The sequence below is a fragment of the Homalodisca vitripennis genome, chromosome 4 (genome assembly GCF_021130785.1).
Source record: "Homalodisca vitripennis isolate AUS2020 chromosome 4, UT_GWSS_2.1, whole genome shotgun sequence".
NCBI classification, from domain to species: Eukaryota; Metazoa; Arthropoda; class Insecta; order Hemiptera; family Cicadellidae; genus Homalodisca; species Homalodisca vitripennis.
In genome coordinates this window covers 163,439,074-163,459,947 of record NC_060210.1, presented here as the reverse complement: position 1 = coordinate 163,459,947, position 20,874 = coordinate 163,439,074, and the positions used below count along the sequence as shown (strand labels likewise).

At 32.7% G+C, this 20,874-nt stretch overlaps 2 protein-coding genes across 7 annotated transcripts in view; both read right to left on the bottom strand.

The window, feature by feature from the left end:
* Positions 1–11,557, bottom strand: part of LOC124360502 (polycystic kidney disease protein 1-like 2) — a 35,532-nt gene extending 23,975 nt beyond the window's left edge. For 4 of the 6 annotated variants that reach the window (XR_006922244.1, XM_046814189.1, XM_046814190.1 and 1 more), the window contains exons 1-9: positions 11,399–11,557; positions 10,035–10,160; positions 7,036–7,158; positions 5,635–5,958; positions 4,327–4,476; positions 3,180–3,275; positions 1,823–2,053; positions 406–546; positions 50–189 (exon numbers count right to left, since the gene is read on the bottom strand). Coding sequence is in view for 5 of the 6 variants with exons in the window: in XM_046814189.1 (XP_046670145.1) it covers positions 50–189; positions 406–546; positions 1,823–2,053; positions 3,180–3,275; positions 4,327–4,476; positions 5,635–5,958; positions 7,036–7,158; positions 10,035–10,160; positions 11,399–11,494 (1,427 nt within the window). In the remaining variant the exon portion in view is untranslated. Of the gene's footprint in view, positions 1–49; positions 190–405; positions 547–1,822; positions 2,054–3,179; positions 3,276–4,326; positions 4,477–5,634; positions 5,959–7,035; positions 7,159–10,034; positions 10,161–11,398 lie in introns of those variants that run through there. The other 2 variants (XM_046814191.1, XM_046814192.1) reach the window with 2 other exon arrangements.
* Positions 11,558–16,436: 4,879 nt separating this feature from the next.
* LOC124361260 lies at positions 16,437–19,664 on the bottom strand. Its single transcript, XM_046815306.1, has 5 exons — positions 19,520–19,664; positions 18,975–19,219; positions 18,419–18,625; positions 17,087–17,208; positions 16,437–16,448 (listed from the first exon to the last, which is right to left on the bottom strand). Exons 2-5 carry the CDS (start codon positions 19,198–19,200, stop codon positions 16,437–16,439), a joined length of 567 nt encoding a protein of 188 aa, XP_046671262.1. The 5' UTR covers positions 19,201–19,219; positions 19,520–19,664.
* Positions 19,665–20,874: the final 1,210 nt, after the last annotated feature.

The window sequence follows — 20,874 nt, the reverse complement described above, 5'->3', positions numbered from 1 at the left end:
TGTATAGATGTATACTTAAAATGTAATTTTAGTAATTAAAGGGACTGACCAGTCAGGGTGAACGCCGCTGTTATCGTGCCAAATGTTCATATACTCCAGAGTGCCGAGATGTCTTCGTGTGAAAATAAGGAACCAATCGTCCGAATTTCTTCTTAACACTTTTCTTTCATTGCTGCGCAGAATATGGGCCTGTTACATTATAAAACCGCTGCGGTTGTTCAAAATTACAATTATAATAAATTTAATAGATTCATTCATGAACAGGAAAAGGTATTGTAAAACTGCAACTATTGTAAATATATTAATTAAATTTCCAGTGAATTGATTTATTGCTATAGTTTTACAAGGCGTAGCGTAGAAGAAAATTAAACGGTTTGAACATTGCACACTATAGCAGAAACTTACCCTGCTTGTTGCATAGCTGCCAATCAACTGTATACCGACGTTAGCGTCAGTTCCTGAACCAATATTGAACGCAGTATAGACAACAATCAAGTAAGCGTATTCTTCTCCTGGATAATTGTCTTGGAGAACAATCACTTTTCTCTGAAAAGATATTCAATTGAATTCAATGTTAGAATGCTCAAGTGAAATTTACAGTTTATATGTCAAGTGAAAAAACATATATTATTTTATGTGGGTGTTAAAAGTACGAGACGCTTCTATTCGAAATGAAGACTTTTTGTCAAAAGTGAAATTGGTGAAGTTTTACATTACCTCCTATTTATCCTCTTTAACGTACTCAATACACCGCTGCGTCCGTATTTCCCACTTGTTGGAGCATTGCGGGAAGTCATCTTATGAGAGCGCCTTCAAAATCTGTACGGCATTCTGTTTTACATCATCAACGCTGTGAAAATGAGTTTCCTTGAGTAGACTTTTGATCTTGGGGAACAGCAAATGTCACATGATACTAAATCAGGAGAATAGGCTGGATCTTGCAACACTGGGGTCTTCTTATTTGCAAAAACCTTCTGAACGGATAAGGCGAAATGGACTAGTGCATTACCTTGGTGCAGAACCCACGAGTTGTTTTGTCTACAGTTCAGAATGTTTTATGTAGCTCGCTCTCTGAACTTTGCAAGAACCTCTAGGTGTAAGCTTACTTAATTTCTTAGATGTTTCCGTCGGTAGTTGAAGTACAAGCGCAACCGGGAACCTCGTCATCTTCCACCAAGGTCTTCTTGGCCACTCGAAACCGTTTTTGCCATTCAAAAACTCGAGCCCGCGACATAATTAATTGAGTTACCGAACACTTTATTATATATGTTCGAACATTCGGTGGCTGATGTTTTAAGTTTAACCAGAAACTTATTAACAACACGCTGCTCAATCTTTGTACGAATCATTTCCTCGGCAAACGATTTTCACTTGGTGCACTTTAAACGTCTCTGACCAGACTATTGCACTGAGCGATGTTACTTTGATATCCACGGACTTTGATATCAGTACTTGAGGAGATAATCAGTTATCCGTTTATCCGCTTATTATTTCGCCGTTTGACGAGCTGACGATTGTCCCGTTTTTCAAATAGCTGCGCCTCGTATATTTTAAATGATTTTGTTGACAAACATATCTCATACGTTAATTAAAATAATAATAATATTATTATTAATATTATTAACCAGTTAGTTTCATAAAATATTTACAACTTTAGTTCATAGACATGTTGCTTTAGAGATATCCTGCAAATAAAAGTAACATTAAGTAATAGTAAAGTAAAAGTAACATTAAAAACTGGGTTTAAAAATCAGTGAATATTAATATAAAAGTAACAGACTATAAAATCCAAAGCCACTAAGTAAAACTCAAGAAAGCTCACCTTCACCTTATCCTTTCTGTCCTGTACCAGAGTCCAAATCAATAGTATCACATATAATATCAACAACGTCGTGACAATAAGGAACACCAGATAATTGTCCTTCAAAGATAAGAATAAATACATGTCATTGATAGGATGCACCGTGTTGGGAGCAATGAATATACTGCTTCCAAAAAAGGACATATGAGAACATTTGCAATGAACAACGGATCTAGAAGTTTCTTCCCCAATCTACAAAATATAAAATATATTTGTTTACATCATCAGCAAAACGTGTGTTCTATTCTTTATGGAATGTTAAAACAATATTTGGTCATTTTAAATACAGACAATGAAATGCATGTTTTCCAATAGTTCCCCTCATCATTTTTCACTCTGTATATACTGGCTATGGTTATAACTACAGATTTGTCAAGACATCTCACCAGTTTCAGAACAGTTTAAAAATTAAGTCTCGCCATCGTCATGGCAGTACCCACTGGCTTAAGAACCATTAAACTTTGTCAGCCTCAAAGTGTGACTTTGCTATGCTAGACATTCTACCTCCTCAGCCTCGTCAAAGTGATACTCACTGGCTTCACCAGTACTGCTTTCTTGTCAGTCTATCATGGCAGTACCCACTGGCTTAATAACAATTAAACCTTATCAGCCTCAAAGTGTGACTTTGCTATGCTAGACATTCTACCTCCTCAGCCTCGCCAAAGTGATACTCACTGGCTTCACCAGTACTGCTATCTTGTCAGTCTATCATGGCAGTACCCACAGGCTTAATAACAATTAAACCTTATCAGCCTCAAAGTGTGACTTGCTATGCTAGACATTCTACCTCCTCAGCCTTGCCACTCACTGGCTTCACCAGTACTGCTATCTTGTCAGTCTATCATGGCAGTACCCACAGGCTTAATAACAATTAAACCTTATCAGCCTCAAAGTGTGACTTGCTATGCTAGACATTCTACCTCCTCAGCCTTGCCAAAGTGATACTCACTGGCTTCATCAGTACTGCTATCTTGTCAGTCTATCATGGCAGTACCCACAGGCTTAATAACAATTAAACCTTATCAGCCTCAAAGTGTGACTTGCTATGCTAGACATTCTACCTCCTCAGCCTTGCCAAAGTGATACTCACTGGCTTCATCAGTACTGCTTTGTTGTCAGTCTATCATAGCAGTACCCACAGGCTTAATAACAATTAAACCTTGTCAGCCTCAAAGTGTGACTTGCTATGCTAGACATTCTACCTCCTCAGCCTCGTCCAAGTGATACTCTCTGGCTTCACCAGTAATGTTATCTTGTCAGTCTCATAGTACGCACTGACAATATTGTACAGTTAAAAGTGATTATATAACATACTTACCGTACAAGCAGGACTTGACCACGACGTAATCTGGCGAGTTTTACATTGTATAGTGTAAACATCCATCGAGTACTGGACTGTTTCTTTTGGAGAAACCTGTAGATTAGAACCAGATTTTATACTATATTAAATCCTAGTTTTCCAAATAAAAACTAGTATCTGTACTAAGTATTACAGTTGTGAAATTGGTAAACCTAGTTGATTTCTCCATCATTATAAACAGAAGTACCTAACTTATCTCCTCCACAATCTAATTTTACATTTACATAACTGGGAGACCACAAATTAACAAGACTGTATACCGTACAAAGTGGGAAGCATTGGTGATCAATGAATGTGAAACAATTGGTAAAATGTACATCTAAGTAAGAGCTAGATATGGTTTGTATGTCCGAATTTTAGTGTGCTTTGGGGTTTGCTATACAAATTTATTTTGTCTCCGCAATAAAAAATTGATTATTGACTATTTGTAACTTTTGTAGCTGTAACAGTTAAGAGCTGTGAGTATGAAACAAAAAGCAAACACCTACACCACATAAAGGGAATACATTTTAAATAGTTTCATCAGATTTAATGAACAGGTATGCCAATTCTGCGGTCTCTTTTTCGAATCTAAACATACTTAAATGTAAATCTACCTAATACATAGGACAACTTAAACAAATGGTACATGGTCATAATCCAAATTTACTCTGTTTAACAGCTTGAGTTGAGTAAATAATCTGATCCACACCTTTATTGTCAGTGCTATGTTTTATAATGAATTATTTCAGCATTTCATAAAATAATTATTACCTCTTCAACTATACAATATCACTATTATACATTATACAATATATAATGTATATAATTAATTTAATCGTACAAAGTACAGACTGCATTTTGATTTTTAAGAAAAGCTTGAGATTTTGTCCTTCGATGCTAAATTTTGCAAGCTTATGAAATAATCTTTATTTGACGTGGAAATTCACTTCTTGCCTTTAATTATTTAGTTGGCACATGGAACTTATGTGTTTACTATTTTTAATCTTTAAGTACTTGTTTACTAAATTGGCACTCAGAAGATGTTTTACACTGTTTAAATATGAACTGAATAATTGAAAAATGTCCCGTCTAGCCTGACAACTTGATTTATTGATGTACATACATTTGGTCCTGGAAGTATCGCTACGAATTGCAATGAATCTGCAGTCACATTCTCGAACGCTTGACTGATTGAGGGCTCCTTTGAGGTGATCTTTTTCGCACTTTTCATCATCAATTCATAATCTGGACGTAAATTAATAGACATCAACACCTGTAGAAGAATAGAGAAACATATAAGTTTATAACCATAAGCTTTTACACAGTGATACTACATTAAGTACACAATTCAAACTTTCACAAACTATTCAATCAGTTCGACGTCTGGAAATATTAATTCTTAAAACTGCTAGAAAAAAACTTTAAAAAAAACAATGTAAGAAAAGGATATTATTGTTTATTAATTGATTTCTGAATTTGTGAGCGTGGGTAGTTATTATTGACCCCTACCAATTGCCCTCGATTACAGAAAAATACCTAATACCATACATAATCTACTGGGGATAGTCAATTTAACCGGTCCGGTGATCAGAATTTCTGAGAAAAAGACAAACTAAACTATGTCAGTGGACACTATTCAAGGGTAATCAGTGTGTGCCAGAATACGCTTTTCGGGGGCAGTTAGTGTGAATCAGTTAAATTTTAGAAGGTAGTTAGTGTACGCCAGAATACGTTTTTCAAGGGTAGTTAGTGAGCCAGAGATCATCTTTCGAGGGTGGTTAGTGTGTGAACTAGTTAAATTTTAGAAGGTAGTTAGTGTGCATCACAATTCGCTTTTCAAGGGTAGTTAGTGAGCCCCAGAGATCATGTTTTCGAGGGTGGTTAGTGTGTAAACTAGAGGGTTAAATTTTCGAGGGTAGTTAGTGTGCATCAGAGATTCGCTTTTCGAGGGTAGTTAGTGTGCGTCAGAATACGCTTTTCGAGGGTAGTTAGTGCGCCAGAGATCATGTTTTGAGGGTAGTAAGTGTGTGAATTAGTTAAATTTTAGCAGGTAGTTAGTGTGCGCCAGAATACGCTTTTCGAGGGTAGTTAGTGTGCGCCAGAGATCATGTTTTGAGGGTAGTTAAAGTGTGAGTTAGTTAAATCTTAGAAGAAACGTTAGTGTATATCAGAATACGCTTTTCGAGGGTAATTAGTGTGTCCCTGTGATCACTTTTCGTGGTTACTCATGTGTCCCAATGATCACTTTTCGAGGGTAGTCAGTGTGCACCATCGATGACTTTTCGAGGGTAATTTGTGTGTGTGAATGGTCACTTAACACACTTTATGATGGCGAATACTATAGTTATATGGAACGCTTAATATTTATTGTTACTTATGTATTTACGAAATCCTACATTATTCTTTAAACTATAAAGAACGCAGTGTTTACCATCAACTCTGTGTCTTCTAGATTAGTAAACTCTACAAAAAGTTTCCCATTGCTGTTTTCTTGAGGAACTTCAAAGGTGTGAACCACAACTGCTGAGTCCTTCTGGTCGTCGTTGTCAGAGGGGTCTGGCATTGTTACGTGTCCTGTCAGTGTTTCAGATTTAGAATCTTTAACGTTCAAATAAATATCCAGTGGTTCCGGAACTTCATCTATCAATTTCATGTTTGACGATGACGAGTCCCAAACACGTACAGATATTATTTCAGATGCAACATCTTTGTCGCTCTCATCCCACCAGTAGGGATTATTTTTAATGGTTGTGACCTACAACAAGAATCCAACATATAATCAGACATGACACTCACTAAATGTTCCCAAAGATGGTTTACAACAATTATTCCGGTCTTTGGAGCTAATGGTTTGTCTCCTTTTCATCCATGAGTTTTCTCCACAAATTCCCTTGGTTGATACTGTATTCTTGTCATACTTGTACTGTGTACTTAACTCTTGATTTCCCGTTTTATGTTCCCAAACCACAGAAGAATATCAATTACAATTGAGCTGAGGAAACCCCGAACTTAATATTAGGGTGGAGTTGTAAAAATCCAAATTTGTAACAATAAGAGTCCACTCTTGTCATGTTACAAATTATAAAAGTTTGGAATGTTTAGTTTACTCCGTTAACTCGATTTTGGTAAAGGATATTTTTTAGTTGATTATCCATGGGTTTCACCAAGTTCAATAAAATAAAGGAATAGCCCATTTGAATAATATAGTCTACTCCTTTTCTTCAATTCCTTCAAACAAAGAACTTAAAATTTTACTCTCGCAATGGTAACGCTTTTATATTTATATTATATTTTATAATTAGTGCTTATGTTTAGTGCGGGTTAGTATGGGATGGTAATTGTGCTACTCATATAAACTGTATTACCAACGTTTGGAAAATGTATCACTTTTGGTTCCCAAGAACACATGTTTATTAATGGCAAATGAAATGAAAACATTACTATAAATTGCGTAAGACTTTAAATTAAATTACCAACCCACAAATAGTTTTTTGCTTCTGAGTGAGAAAATTCCTTTCTTTGGTCTGTGGGCCTGCTGTTATTGGCCCTCATGCCATTTTATGAACTCATCTGAGAAAGAAACAACGGTCATTGTCGGACCCCTAGTACGATAATACTAAACAAAGCTGTTGTACACAATATTATCAATCCGTTTGATCCACAGAGTACCGTAGAGTCTATATTCTAGATGGTATGACAAACAAACTTTTACAAGGAACGACTGAAATCAGTGATAACCATCTTAAACATGGTATTATTTAGCAACATATATTTTACTACAGTAGAATATTGTTAGTTAGAAAACTTTTTTGTTTTTTTTTTATTTACTTACCTCCATAGCAACATTTTCTGATTTTCCTTTTAACACTTTTCCGAGCTGTTCCGATATTTTAAGTTTTGTGGATGAATTGCTTGGGATTCCTGTCAGATTTGCCAAATTCTCTGGACTCTCTACCTTAAAAATTCGTTTATATTTATATAGATATAAAACGCATATGATGCAATCTTAAGTCTCTATGTTTCTCCCTTCTGTCAAGATTGGTAGATTCCTTAATTTATAACTTTTGGCTCTTGTAGATAATGAAAAATAAATCAAGAAAGTAAAAAATTATTATGTGTGTGGTTTTATATAATGCGCAGAATCATAACGCTACCATACTTACTATTCCAACGATTCAATTACATTTAGGATTTTGACATGAAAAAGTTGTTTTTTTATTTTTAGGGTAGAGGCGAAGTGTAATCGAGAGAGTTTGAACTAAGGAGTTGAATTTTACAGATCAAATTTAATGTTTTAATTAGCTCAATTACTTTGAATTTTACAGTAAGTTGAAAATATGGTTCTGTAAACGCTAAATTCCGCTGCTCCAAGCATTATTGCCGCTTGCCGGGTTGCGGCGGTTCTGAAAAGGTTATATTGATTTATTAAGTTTGTTTATTATATTTTCGTAATTCTAAACTACAATAAAGAATTTAATTTCCATGAGAAATGAATATCAACAAGGTAAAATATTACGAATTACTATATTGTCAACGATAAGTATTTATTTGAAACTATACAAAAGACTGGTACAATAACAATAATTAAGCAGTAATTTCCATACAATGATTACAACTTCATCAAATAAAATAAGGTAAAATGTTGTTAAACTATATTGTTGGATAAAAAATGTTTCGTCTAAAAAAGACAACAGCTACATAATTACACTGTATTAAATCTTTAAACATTTACTATCCTAAAAAGTTGACCACTTATGTTACGTGTTGTCTTCATTATTTATTGTACAAACATTTCGTGTAGTGGTGTAATTCATAGTAAAATATTTTATGGTTATAGCCTTTATCCATCCATATTCAGCAGAATCAAATGATTTTGTTCCGGTTCCTGATCGAAACAATGCTCAACAAATTGACGCCAACAAATTTTCTGATCACACTTAGCTTTAGTTTCTCATAAATGTTTTTGAAGATATATAACCAGTTATAACGAAATACTTGACAGTAGATTCACAAAGCAAGGACAGTTTAGTTACACCTGGGGATGGTTGGATCTGTCCACCTCTGTTTTTTACGATTAATAAAACTATTTTTCTGTTATGGAGTAGGTCTACTTGTCATAAGTTTGACACATCGCTCACAGATGATTTTTGACGTAAGTGATCTAGCTACGTAACATGCTACGTACTCGATTACATCATAGGCATTATTAGATGTTGACCCTAAAATATCAAGAAAATTCTATTTCTTCATCATCTTCATTACTTACCCAAATTGCTAGCTCTTCTTGGTTTAATGTTTTACATCACGGTGTAGAAGAGTACAGTATATATATATCGTTTATTTCATTCTGCCTTATTTTACTTGGTTGGTGTAAAGGCACCGGCCGCAGCAATAGGGACTGGCATGACTCACGCTCTGTCGCCGCCATATTTGTTCGGTCTAACCGTCTACGGCTGGCTTTACTCACTGGCGCACTTGCCCTGTCCATGTTATTCTGTGGTCGCTGCACTATTCATTGGAACTAGTGATCTAATTTCTTGGTTTATCTAACTAATGTTACTGGCTACGCAGAGTGTTAATGAGTTAAATCCTGTTGAATTATTTTTACAGTTCATGACAAACAGTGAAGCCATGAATTTGCTGAAACCATTTTAAAACACTGAACAGGTATTAGAAATTATTATTAGTTTTATGAATACTTCATTTGTGCAACTTAGTAGAGACGTTTCCAGTAGGTGTTTAGTAAAGTTCTTTGTTATGAATGTATGACATGGGCATGTAAAGTTTCTAATCCTCATTAGTTTTTGATAGTTAGTTGAATAATTGTTCAGCCATCACAGTATTCTCTAACAAACCTTTTCTACACACTATTTTCGAAATTATGATTTAAATATAACATTTTTAATTTTTACTCTTTTAAAATAATGTATACAGTATATTTTATTGAATATATAAGCATATTAACATAGTATGCATAACCCGTGTAGGTCATTGAGACATGTTAGAATATGTGTTCCAGCTGTCCTGTCAATCGGTTTTTGAATAAATTGTGATTTTGAATTTGGGCATTAAGGTGGTACAATCGATTTTGGGTCTGCTATAAAACTCATTACATATTGTACAAATTGTACATATTTATCTTCGGCTATTTTCATTTGGTATTAATTACAAAATTACCTATATTTCCTACTTAAAATACCTGTAATTCCACGTGGAGTGACAAAAAAATAATAATGCATCTAGTCTTTTTGTATTCAGGGAAGTATATTAAGAACTATGAATTAAAAATACAAAATATTTTCCAAACCCAAAAATTTCACAATTGAAAATCGGTAACAAGTGCAAGGATAGGAATTCTACGACATAGTGCTTTTTTAATAGCAATTAGGAACACTATATGAGAATTGCAATATAAACATTAATTACCACTGAGGTGATACAGTTGTGCCAAATTGTGGTTCTTGTAGATTATACCTAACATCACGTGATCACATAATATGGAGACTCGGAAGATCCAGCTAATTGGGACTCTTTCTCTTGCTAAGTTTAATACTAAAGTAGTGCAATTTTATAATTCCTAGATCTAAGCACATTATTTGAATTTATTGAATGAAATGTTTATAAGCATAGAAAAGACATTTTAAAGTATAATACGAAAAGTATTACCAGTATCCATCTCAATTGGGGAGCATCCCCCTTCATCCGCAGTTTAATAATATTATGTACGTTACAATTTACTGTAGTAATTGCATCTTGTGTGTTATTTTCTGATAATTGCAAAGAATACGATTGCAAAGGCGTTAAGAACATTAGGAACTAAAACCACCTTACCTTGAGCCACATCTGAGTATCGTTGGACGTTATGACGGTTTCCTCTTCGTGCGGAAGCAAATTATTAATAATGGACAATCCAGTAAGACCCAGTGTTCGGACAACGTTAGAAGTCCCTTCCTTGTACTAAACAGAGAAAACAGTGATTTCTCATTGCAGTTACATAACTGGGTAGCCAAGCAATATTAAATGTTATGAAAGCTTCAATTAAAGATTGTAAAAGTATTTACAGGACTTAGGACTAGTTGGTCAGAAATTTGTTTTTTGTGACGTTGGTTTTGTCTCGTTCTTTCATTTGAAGAATTACTCAATGGGTGAGTTCATCCCATCTAATATTTTTTTTAGTTTTTCCTCACTACACATTTTGGAAAAGGGGAGAATGATTTTTAAATCCATAAAGTAGTCTTACATATAATGCCAAAGGAGATAGGAATATTCTCAATAGATTCAGCTGAAGGGGTGTACAACCCCGGTATACATCATTCTGGACGGAAACACGAAACAGAATACGATTGCATTATTATTATTTTAGTTTATTTTATATTTTATAAAGAAATCATTCTCACATGTATGATTTCATTACTATCATAAAAATGTCATAAATTGAAATTTTACAAATTAATTATACAAAAGATATTTTGAACCACCCAATAATTCGTGAAAAATATTGATATTAGTTCGTACGGGATCTGTGATAGAGTATTTTCAATAAGTGTAAGGGTATAGAAACAACTCGAAATTACTATGAGTTTATTGAGTTATTATTCAGAAACAATCAGAGAAAGTGGAAGGAGGCAAAGCAGCTATGTACATTACAGGCAAGGTCCTATAAGATGTCTCTTTCTTGAGTACCGTAGCGAGAAATCCTTACCACGAAGTGTGGTGTGGTGGTACGGTTTAACAGTAAGTGTTGTAACTACACCATAAGTTCTTAAAACGATTAAGTAAGAGCACATTGTACAGCTTAACAGTTATAGGAATAAAACGGTTTGAATTGAGAATGAATGGGACTCTAAATTTGGGTATACACGTATCGGGCAGTCCATCTGATGTGCCATTAACAGAAGATTTAACGATTTAAATCTTAATTTAAATTGACTCACGATTGATTTATCGTTTCCCAGTGCAACTCTTTGCGAGTGTTGAGATAGTGCAAGGACACATCATAGACTCGACAGCTACCAACGATGATACGACGGCGTTGTGATGTGCAAAGGTAGAGACGAGTGTTGAGAAAAGCACATAAATCGAAAACAATATTTTTGTCAGATATTTTAAGCATCTAAATGTTCAAATATCATATTAAATTAATAACAGATATACAAAAGTTAAGGTTAGATTATACACATACTGTACATAGTTACCTGTTCTTGGATAGAAAATTTAGCAAGTGAGCCAATAGAAGCCTTAAATATCGACTCATCTTGACTGTTTATTACACCATCAGTACAATCTAACATCGACCTGAAAGTTCAAATAAGTTATGGCTATTAGGCAAAATACATATTTTTAATATATGAATGTTTTTCGTTTCGGTTTTAAGAAAAAAATGTAAAATAAGAAACAACATTTTCTATTAAAATATTAAATATAGTATTGTTAGCTGTAAACAAGAGGAAAAAACGTAAATTACAGACACGATATACTATACTCGAAACCCCCTCTACTCCTTTTACAGGACTCTATAGATAGGTACACTATAAAACAATATTCGAGAATGTTTATCGTAATATAAGTTAGTTATTATGTTTGATTTAAAATTTCAATCATTTTCACCTAAAACTTTATTTTGTAAATAAAAACCTATGAAATAAAAGAGTGTAAAACAGCAAACAGCACTGCCCACAAGAAAGGTAATAAAAATGACAATTTATCTGTATTTTAAGTATGAACACAGGATTCCTTTTGGGAAGAGTAATTTTTGTGTATTGTGAGTAAATTGAATTGAATTGTGGATAAATTCAATGGAATTAATAGGAATAATGTTTGTAATTTAGTGGCCTATACATGATCTTATCATTGAATAATAATCATATTTATGAATTATATAATTGTAATCACAATACAATATATATCACAATACAATCACGATATTTATATCTTTGAAAAAATGAAAACGTTTGTTTTCGAAATTAAATATGGCATTACAAATCTTAAATGGAAGCAATCCGTAGAGAAAACAGATTGTGAAACTAATACAATCGTGCCTTGAATTAATAAACAAGTATTGGCACGAAGAAATCTCAAAGTATAAAGAAATATCCTTGGTAAGAGGTCAAGACTATAAGGAATGACAATTTAATACTTTATTTGGTGGGTTGAATTAAAGGTTTTACAAAAACAAGATTCATAAAAGAATAAAATGGAAGGGCTTTATTGGTATAATTAATGTTGGATGGGATTAAAGGGATACTCTACATAGCGTAAGTATGAGCATTTTTAATCGTGTAAAAGTTGTATTAATATAACTGGAATATACTTAGAAGCATCAAAGGCAAACAAAGGATAGGTTAACTTAACTTATTTAAACTTATCTCTAAACGTACAGAGCAATATCATTAACATCTTCACCGGTAAAAAGGGAATTCTCCTTATTGGTGCTCTTAACAGATGATAATAGTCCTTTCGACATTGACAACATTAAAGAGCCCATGCTCTTGACACCTCTACTGTCAATTCCATCTTTCAATTGAGATTTTCCTTCGGTTGCAATTTTTCTAAGAGTGGATGAATACAGTTTGACGTCGTAGATGTCTCTTACTTTATCCTGTAATAAATAATTTAACGTTGTACTCTTTTAGGTTTTGGTACGTGTAACGTACGATTGATTAATATTACTAATGGACATAGATATCACAGGATTGATAACTAATAAACAAAATATACAGTAAAAACACAAATTGCAACTCGTAACTTGAATACTATAGTACCTAATATTGTACAAATAAGAAACTAAACTAACGGAAAATAAGACGGTTACACTAAAGGTGAAAGCTAAATCATTACGGTTTTAAAATCCTATGTGAAATTTTTCTTCAAGTCTTAAAAATAGAATGCCGGAAGGTAGCACTAGAACTTTAATCTCACATACAAAGCGTGAACGCAAGGTGATCTTTGTTGTGTCACTCTCGCACAAACTCTTTCATAAAAACCTGCGATCTAAAACTGGAAAGAGGAGGAACTACCGCTATCGCTTACCCAATCTAGATCAAGGACTGAACTCAAACACCTTAAATCGGTTTGTAAATAAAGTGTACCCAATCTAGATCAAGGACTGAACTCACACATTAAAATCGGTTTTTAAATAAAGTGTAAATTGTCTCTATAAAAAATAAAAATAAAAAAATAAAATAATTTATATTTCAGAGTATACATAACTATACAATTACAAACAATACGTGTTGAGCAGTAAGCACAGGTAAACACACAAATGACAAATGAACAATCACCATTTTACAGTGAAGTGGTCGCAATACCTGAAGATGAGAGTGATGGAGAGGGAGAGTCCAGAACAGATAAACAAGTCACTGAGTTTCTCATTTGGGCTTAAATAGGACTTATTATTTACCAAATGAAATCAATATAATGAGTTGATAGGTAGTAAAACAATTAAAATTACTGTTTTTTATTCAGTGGCAAAATACAAAATTTTAATAATTAAATAAATAATAAATTAAATACAGTGTTTTTTTTACTACTTGAGTTTGTACACACATTTTTGAATCACAATAATGATTATGACAAATACCTCACATGTAAATGAGGTACAGTACTTTCCACTGTAATGAGAAAACTAAGGCTTTCATCTGGTTTTAGTTTGATCTACACTTCCTGTCATTAAGACTTTAGTCGAAGAAAATTTAATAACAGATGTCCTAGTTTTTAGCAGTAGTACATAAAATATTAATCTAGATTAAAAGTGTTTCTGGTTTTCAAAAAAATTCCAATATTTCGTAAACTGAACAACTTGTGCTCATGTCATGTTTTGTTATTTTGACCGATCATTAGTTGGCGTCTCTCTCCTTGAAATATTGTTGTCTTATGACACTCTTTATATAAAACACGTACCGTTTCCAGGGTTTCTAGAATGTTGGTGACCAGACTGCGCTTATCCAACACGTTCTCCATTACGTCAATGAGCGCTCCTGCCGTTCTCACACTGCCTATATAAACAAAGCTAATGTAGGTACATCGCAGTAACACAACCAGTTATAGAAATATATTTACATAAATATTGGTATGCTAAGCCGTTACGTTAAACAGCAGAGCAACTTGAGGAGAAATTAAATTAAAATGTATGCTTAGGTACTAATACCCAATACTACCATTTGAACTGAATATAAATGACCTAAATAAATAAATGCTTCATTGATGACCTAAATGTTGTGATTTTTAATTCCTTTCGAATAAAATTATTTTCTGTTTAATTCATTTTTGATAACAGTTATACAAATCTTATCGGCTATATACATTTACATTTTAAAATATGTGGTGGCTATTTTCAGTAAAGTAATTCTTAAATTATAAACATGTTTTCTCAATTTTTAAATGATGTTTGAAAACGCACTTTAACAGTTTTACAGATCACCAAAACCAATTTCTGGCCATTCTATCCAAAATGTTTACCTTGAAAAATTTTGAACTTTAAATTGTTTGATTAACTAAGCAGATAAATTAGTTTTAATTTAATTTTTCAACGACGCAAAACATCCCAACCCAATTATATTACATCATTAATAAGAAAATCTAGTTCGTCATTAAAACAAAAATAAAAGAAATAAATTAAAAGAAACACAAAAGTTTAAATTTAAATAGTAGGCCAACATAATACATTAAATTTTTTAAAGTACTGTCTTAAAAGTAATATAAGAAAATTATCATAAATTACTACTAAAAATCGCAGCAACTTTTTATAAAATTCTTAGACGAATGTTTGTCTGACTATTCTACAGGCTAACTAATATTAAAATAAACCTGTTGCATACAGTTTTGAAGAAAGATGAAATATTTTTGCTGTAGTAGAATAAGTATCATACAGAGGTTGATTTAAATGTTACTATATCATTTCTTACCGGACGTGTCCCCAATTGACGCCAGATTTGACAAAGTAGAAAACAGGGCTTCAGTTTCTTCAGACGTTGGTTCAATCTTCTCTAACTAAAATATGAAGTACACTCAGTTTAAAAAATTATGTACTTAACCAATGGAAACAATAAAATAGTTTATGAAGTTGGGTATAACACAATAACATAATATTTACATTTTCTTAAATGAACATGAAACAAATAATATTGCTAGTCGGTAAATAAAGCACGGTAATATTGATGGCAATTTTTACTACTATGTCTAAATAATTAATTAAAAGAATAAAGTCAATTGCCGATTATTAGAGAGGTAAATGACTCGCTAGATCTAATCGTAATCTATTCCTAACCTAGGCTATATACTGTTTTTATCTGTTTATTGAATACACACGTCTACTAAATATAAGGCTGAACCTGGTTCTCTATTCTATGTCTTTTCAGATAGAATAATACATCAAAATATTATCTAATTACTAAATCAAATAAAACACACCAGAATAACATATACCGAGTGTCTTAGAAGTCCCCCTCCCACCCACCATTAACTTTCTTATGAATAGAGATGGAGTGATTTACTTTGTCCAGTAGTGTGTCAAAGTGGACTGAATGTGTCTCACGTACTAACTGGTAACCAATAAGAGATAACATGGCAAAACCAGCTGTTGGTATTCTAGTAGTTTTACTAATTCTGAAGCCACGTTGAGTTCTTTCGTTCTGATACTAATGTTGATGATACAATAAAGCAGTTTCAACAGTGCTTTATGCTATCTTTAATTAATTTTTTTAATAGAATCCCGACCTGGAGAAGAATTTCGTCTTAGTCCGGCCACTATATTAAAAATGTCCTCAATAGAAACAGCGAAAATCGAATACAGAGTCTGCGGCGTGGTCCACGTCGTCCAGTCGCGGTCCCACAGAGGCAAAGGTAATATTATTGAAAGAATCACAGATATTCTCCGCAGAGGACGATGTATCAGGGGATTCGGCATCCAATAATAAATTTTATTTCACGGTTGCCTATTAAATGGCTCTTTTTAAATGATTTACTGAGTTTACCCTTTTATAGAATAGAATTAAGCAAATCAATCCAAAGATTTTTTATTTGTATTTTTTCGTTTTCAAATTACGATTAACCACTGAAAAATGTAAATAAGTGTATCAACAGTCTTATTAATACAAGATCTCTATAACAAGTTCCCAGTTCGTGTCTAAGAGCTATTTGTCAACATTTGCCGAATTATATTTGTTATGAAACGATTCAGGCATTGAGTACGGTGTGGATTTTTGTGTATACAGTTGAACAGTGGGTAATGGTCAGTCACTGTAGTTTCTAGAATTACAAAATTAATTTGAGTTAAATTACAGAATTTAACAAAAATGTTAAATAAATAAATAAATAAATAAATAAATAAATATATATATATATATATATATATATATTATGTATATTATGCAATTTATTTATACTGTATTATTTATTACCAACTATGTTGTGTAGTTAAATTATATTCGTTTATTTTAATACATAAATATATTTCAATACATATTTAAATATTTAAAATACGCAGTTTTCTTTTCTAGAATCATTTCATTTTAATTGTTCTCTTTGTGTTTTCTCACAATATTTCTTCAAATAAGATAAAATTTCAGTATTACTTTGAAATTATTAAGAATATGTATATTTTACTGAGTATTCTATCAACCTAACCAAACTTTAATTTTGCTCTAGAAATTATTGATCTTTTGATTATTTGTAATTCGAATCCAGATACTTATTGAACCAAATATTTAATAAAAGTATAACATATATTTTAATTAAAAATGTTCATTCCTAATATTGAATGAACACGTAGTGCCTTTATTATCATTTTTGTAGAAATACAAATTGAGTCTAACTTGTTTATGTTTACTAATGAACAACCATGAGACATAATATGTGTTTTAGTAATAGGTAATTATTTTACTTGCCTGTACTGTCGTCACGTAGTCGACGTACGTTCCGTACGTGTCTGACACTTTTACTCGTATAGTTTCATCGGTCAGAATCACATTCTCTAATTTTCCTGTTATGCTGTAACCTAGTAATGTGCCTAAAAACGTTTCAAATTTATAGTAAATAGATGAATAATGACTGAAACAGCTTGTGGAGAAAATAAATAGCATGTCAAAGATACTTATGTGTACGCATAACACAAATATACAGGGTGTTATAAAAGAATGACGAATCTTTCACTTGTAATACTATTGAAAAAATTGTCACCCAGTAACTAAAATAGCACTAGTTGAGATTTAGTGTTTCAGAAAAACCTTAGTTGGTGTCCCTACTACCGCTGGCCTATAGTTCACCGGTGGTCATTTCGTTAATAAAACCCTCTTCGGCATTTAAGATGACTTTACATTCATTACCTCGTAGGTCACCTGACATTACACCGGATGTGACCTTTTCTGTGATGATACGTCAAAACACATGTTTGTGTTTCTCTCTTAGCTTGTGATGTAGATTAATTTGAAAACAGAATATCAGACGCAGTACTTTCAGTAGGAGAAGACCTTGTGCAACATTTTGGACGAATTTAGCTACCGTCTGTAGTACATTGATCGAATATTGAGAATGAGGCACCAATGCCCAATACCTACGTGTGAGGCATTAAAAAATAAATAAATATAGCAGTTTTAATCGGGTCATACTTTTTGTAACACCCTGTACTAATGCACAATCCGGCAATATAAAAAACAGGACATTATCAAATCTTCTGTAATTGGACACAAACCAAATGGTAAGAATAGTTTATTTGGTTTAGTGATTACAATAAAATTGTGTTTATATTGCGGATGATGATGTTAAAATTGAAACTATTCATTGAAAGTTGTATGAATATAATTATATTAATTTTTGTTCACCACATCAAAACATTGCAAACACAATACAGGTATTTCATTCTCACTGTAGAAAACAGTCTTTATTCATTTATATTTAATAAAAAAATGTTTTTTGAAATTTTAACGTTAAATTTTATCTTTTTATTATAATTATTGCAAAAGGATTATCTTACTAAGCTTAAATATCCAGCCAAAACATACTAAACTGAAAATATGATAATATCACATTCAATCCAACTGGGCAGAAGGGAGTTTTTAAGTTAATACTACGCTTTAATAATGAGCGAAACTCTTTAGAATGTCTTGCCAACTATTATATTACACTTTTTCGCACATTTTTCTGCCAACACTATAACTATTGCAAATTATCTACGGCATCTTGAAGTAATAAGTTTGCTAGTAAAAGTGTGCCGGGCTTACCTTGTCCTACATGTTTTGACGACATTTGGTAAAATTCGTAATTGAGGGGACCCATTTTATTTTTATCGCGGAAGCCAACACAAGCAATATCATAGTGTGGGACCACTGACAGACTGTCGCCAGCAACAGGCTGGATGCTACAGTCACCTAGTATGGGCTCACTGTTCACTGTCATTTTGATGTTTGATTCCACAACCACACCGTCATCTGATTACATTGTCAATAGTTATAACTAGATAAACAAAGTCCTCACAGGTACGAGATAATGAGAGAATTTACATTTATATAGATTGTAACCAATCAAAAAATATATTAAACAGTTGAAATTAAACATGACATTAACATTTAATGTTATTCTTATTGTTTCATATTCTACGTCAGCTCAATTATGTCTAGTTATAAAAAATACGTCATCTGATTAATACAAATACAGATATGGTTCAAAGCAACTTACTTCATAATATGAACAAATGTAATTGAAGTGAACATACTATCTTGTATCACTGATTTACAAAATACTAATTTCAACATCGTGATCCATAATTGTAATACTTACTGGATTTTGCGCTGACAAAGAAAGTGTAGATTGAGCCAGGTATCAACTTGTTTTCTTTCACTATAAGGATACGATCATCGACTCCAGGTACTTTCAAATCGTTTACATCATTTTCTGGACCGGCTCCGATTGAATATTGCCAGGTAACATCGTTGATGTCGAGTTTGTTCAAAACGTTTACCTCTAGGTAGACCACTTCCTTTGGGTTTGTTTTGAAATTATTCATACCACAATTTTTTAAGCAACTGAAACATTGTGTAATGAATTAGCATCGCAATAATGGAAGCTTAACTCAAATTTAGGCACTTAAGAGATACAGGAAAATGTCTAAAGAGAACCAATCTTTCCTTCATTAACCTCAGTTCACACACTGGAATGAGGTTAATGAAGGAAAGATGTTCCATCAGTTCTAATGTTCCAGATGTCCCAATGTTCCATCAGCCAACCTCAACAACATCATCCTATAGTGAATAATTGATACTCTATACTACCTCTCGACCTGTTATGTTTCACTAAAGTTCATAGTGTAATGTGGAAGTACTCACTTTATTTCTAGTTGAGGCTGAGGTTTCTTTGTCACTGATATGGTCTGTGTAATTATCTTTCTTTTGGTTTCTCCAGTAATGGTGCTTAGTCGCAAGGTGAATACATAGATTTTTCCTTCAGACAATCGCTTATTTATTTGATATACCCCAACTGAAAAACACAAACAGCAACCCCACTTTATATTTATTATTTTGTTAATTGGACATACCTAACGACTTTTAAACTAAAAAAAAAAACTTTGAAGTTCGAAGTATCTGAATAATATGTTCATTTATTTTTCCAATGACCTTGGGGTTTTCTCCATAAGAACAATGTTAAACCTCATGCATGTCTACGCTGTTACTTTGTTATGATAGTTTTATGGAAGGTGTCTCAATTCGAACATCTAATTAATAGGCTATCTAAACGCTTTTGTTATAGAATATGTACCTTTTAATAAGGTACCTATTAAGGTACTAGGATTTAGTAGATAGCGGTTTGGAATTTTCTTCTAAATAATCAATAAAAATAATTTAGAAAAAGGGTTTTGATGCTTATTAATCATATTTTTAGATTAGATATAATTCATAATCCTACGACTAAACGTAAGGCAGTTCATAATTTTCAACAATGTTTTATGGAGTTAAATCAAAAGACGTCCACTTCTCTTCTTGATACATGATTAGGCGGACTACAATGTCATGCCAAAAGTTTGACGGAATCGTTCTTTCCATCTAAAACAATGTAAATATAAATTTAGTTTGAAGAAACTAATTGGGATTTTTTATTTTATCTATGGAAAGCTTTTTATAATTATTTATTCATTGGTATTATCATTGAGTATTAATTATTTAAATGAATAAACCAGAGTTTAATTTGAAAAGAATTATTGTGCGTTCAAGCGATTTAGTGTACACACTGTTAAATCATGACAGTGCCGACAGCGAAATGAATTTAATTCATGTTCACATTATACTACTTAATCCACTAGAAGTTGATTTTTAGTCCACCCTTTAAAAGTATGTTTTTATCAATAATATTTTGCACATGTTAACTTTACCAATATCACTAATCTGATACATAACAGGTCTACACAATCCAAATGAACATCTCGCGAACTCTGGGTTCAATTCGCGATGTGTTACGCTGTTCAGTTAGTCTCATTTCCTGTCACAACTAAGAATGCGTTTGGCGATCTTAAAGGAAAAAAACAGCCAAGTATTTGACAAAATACCTCAGCCGACATACCGATACCTCATTAACCCAACGAGCGCGACAGCGTTCTGTGGATTAATGAGCACATGGGATAACAAATTTACGGTACAGACACTTTGTTCTTTAATTAAATCCGTCTAACCATATCTCAAACTTTTTG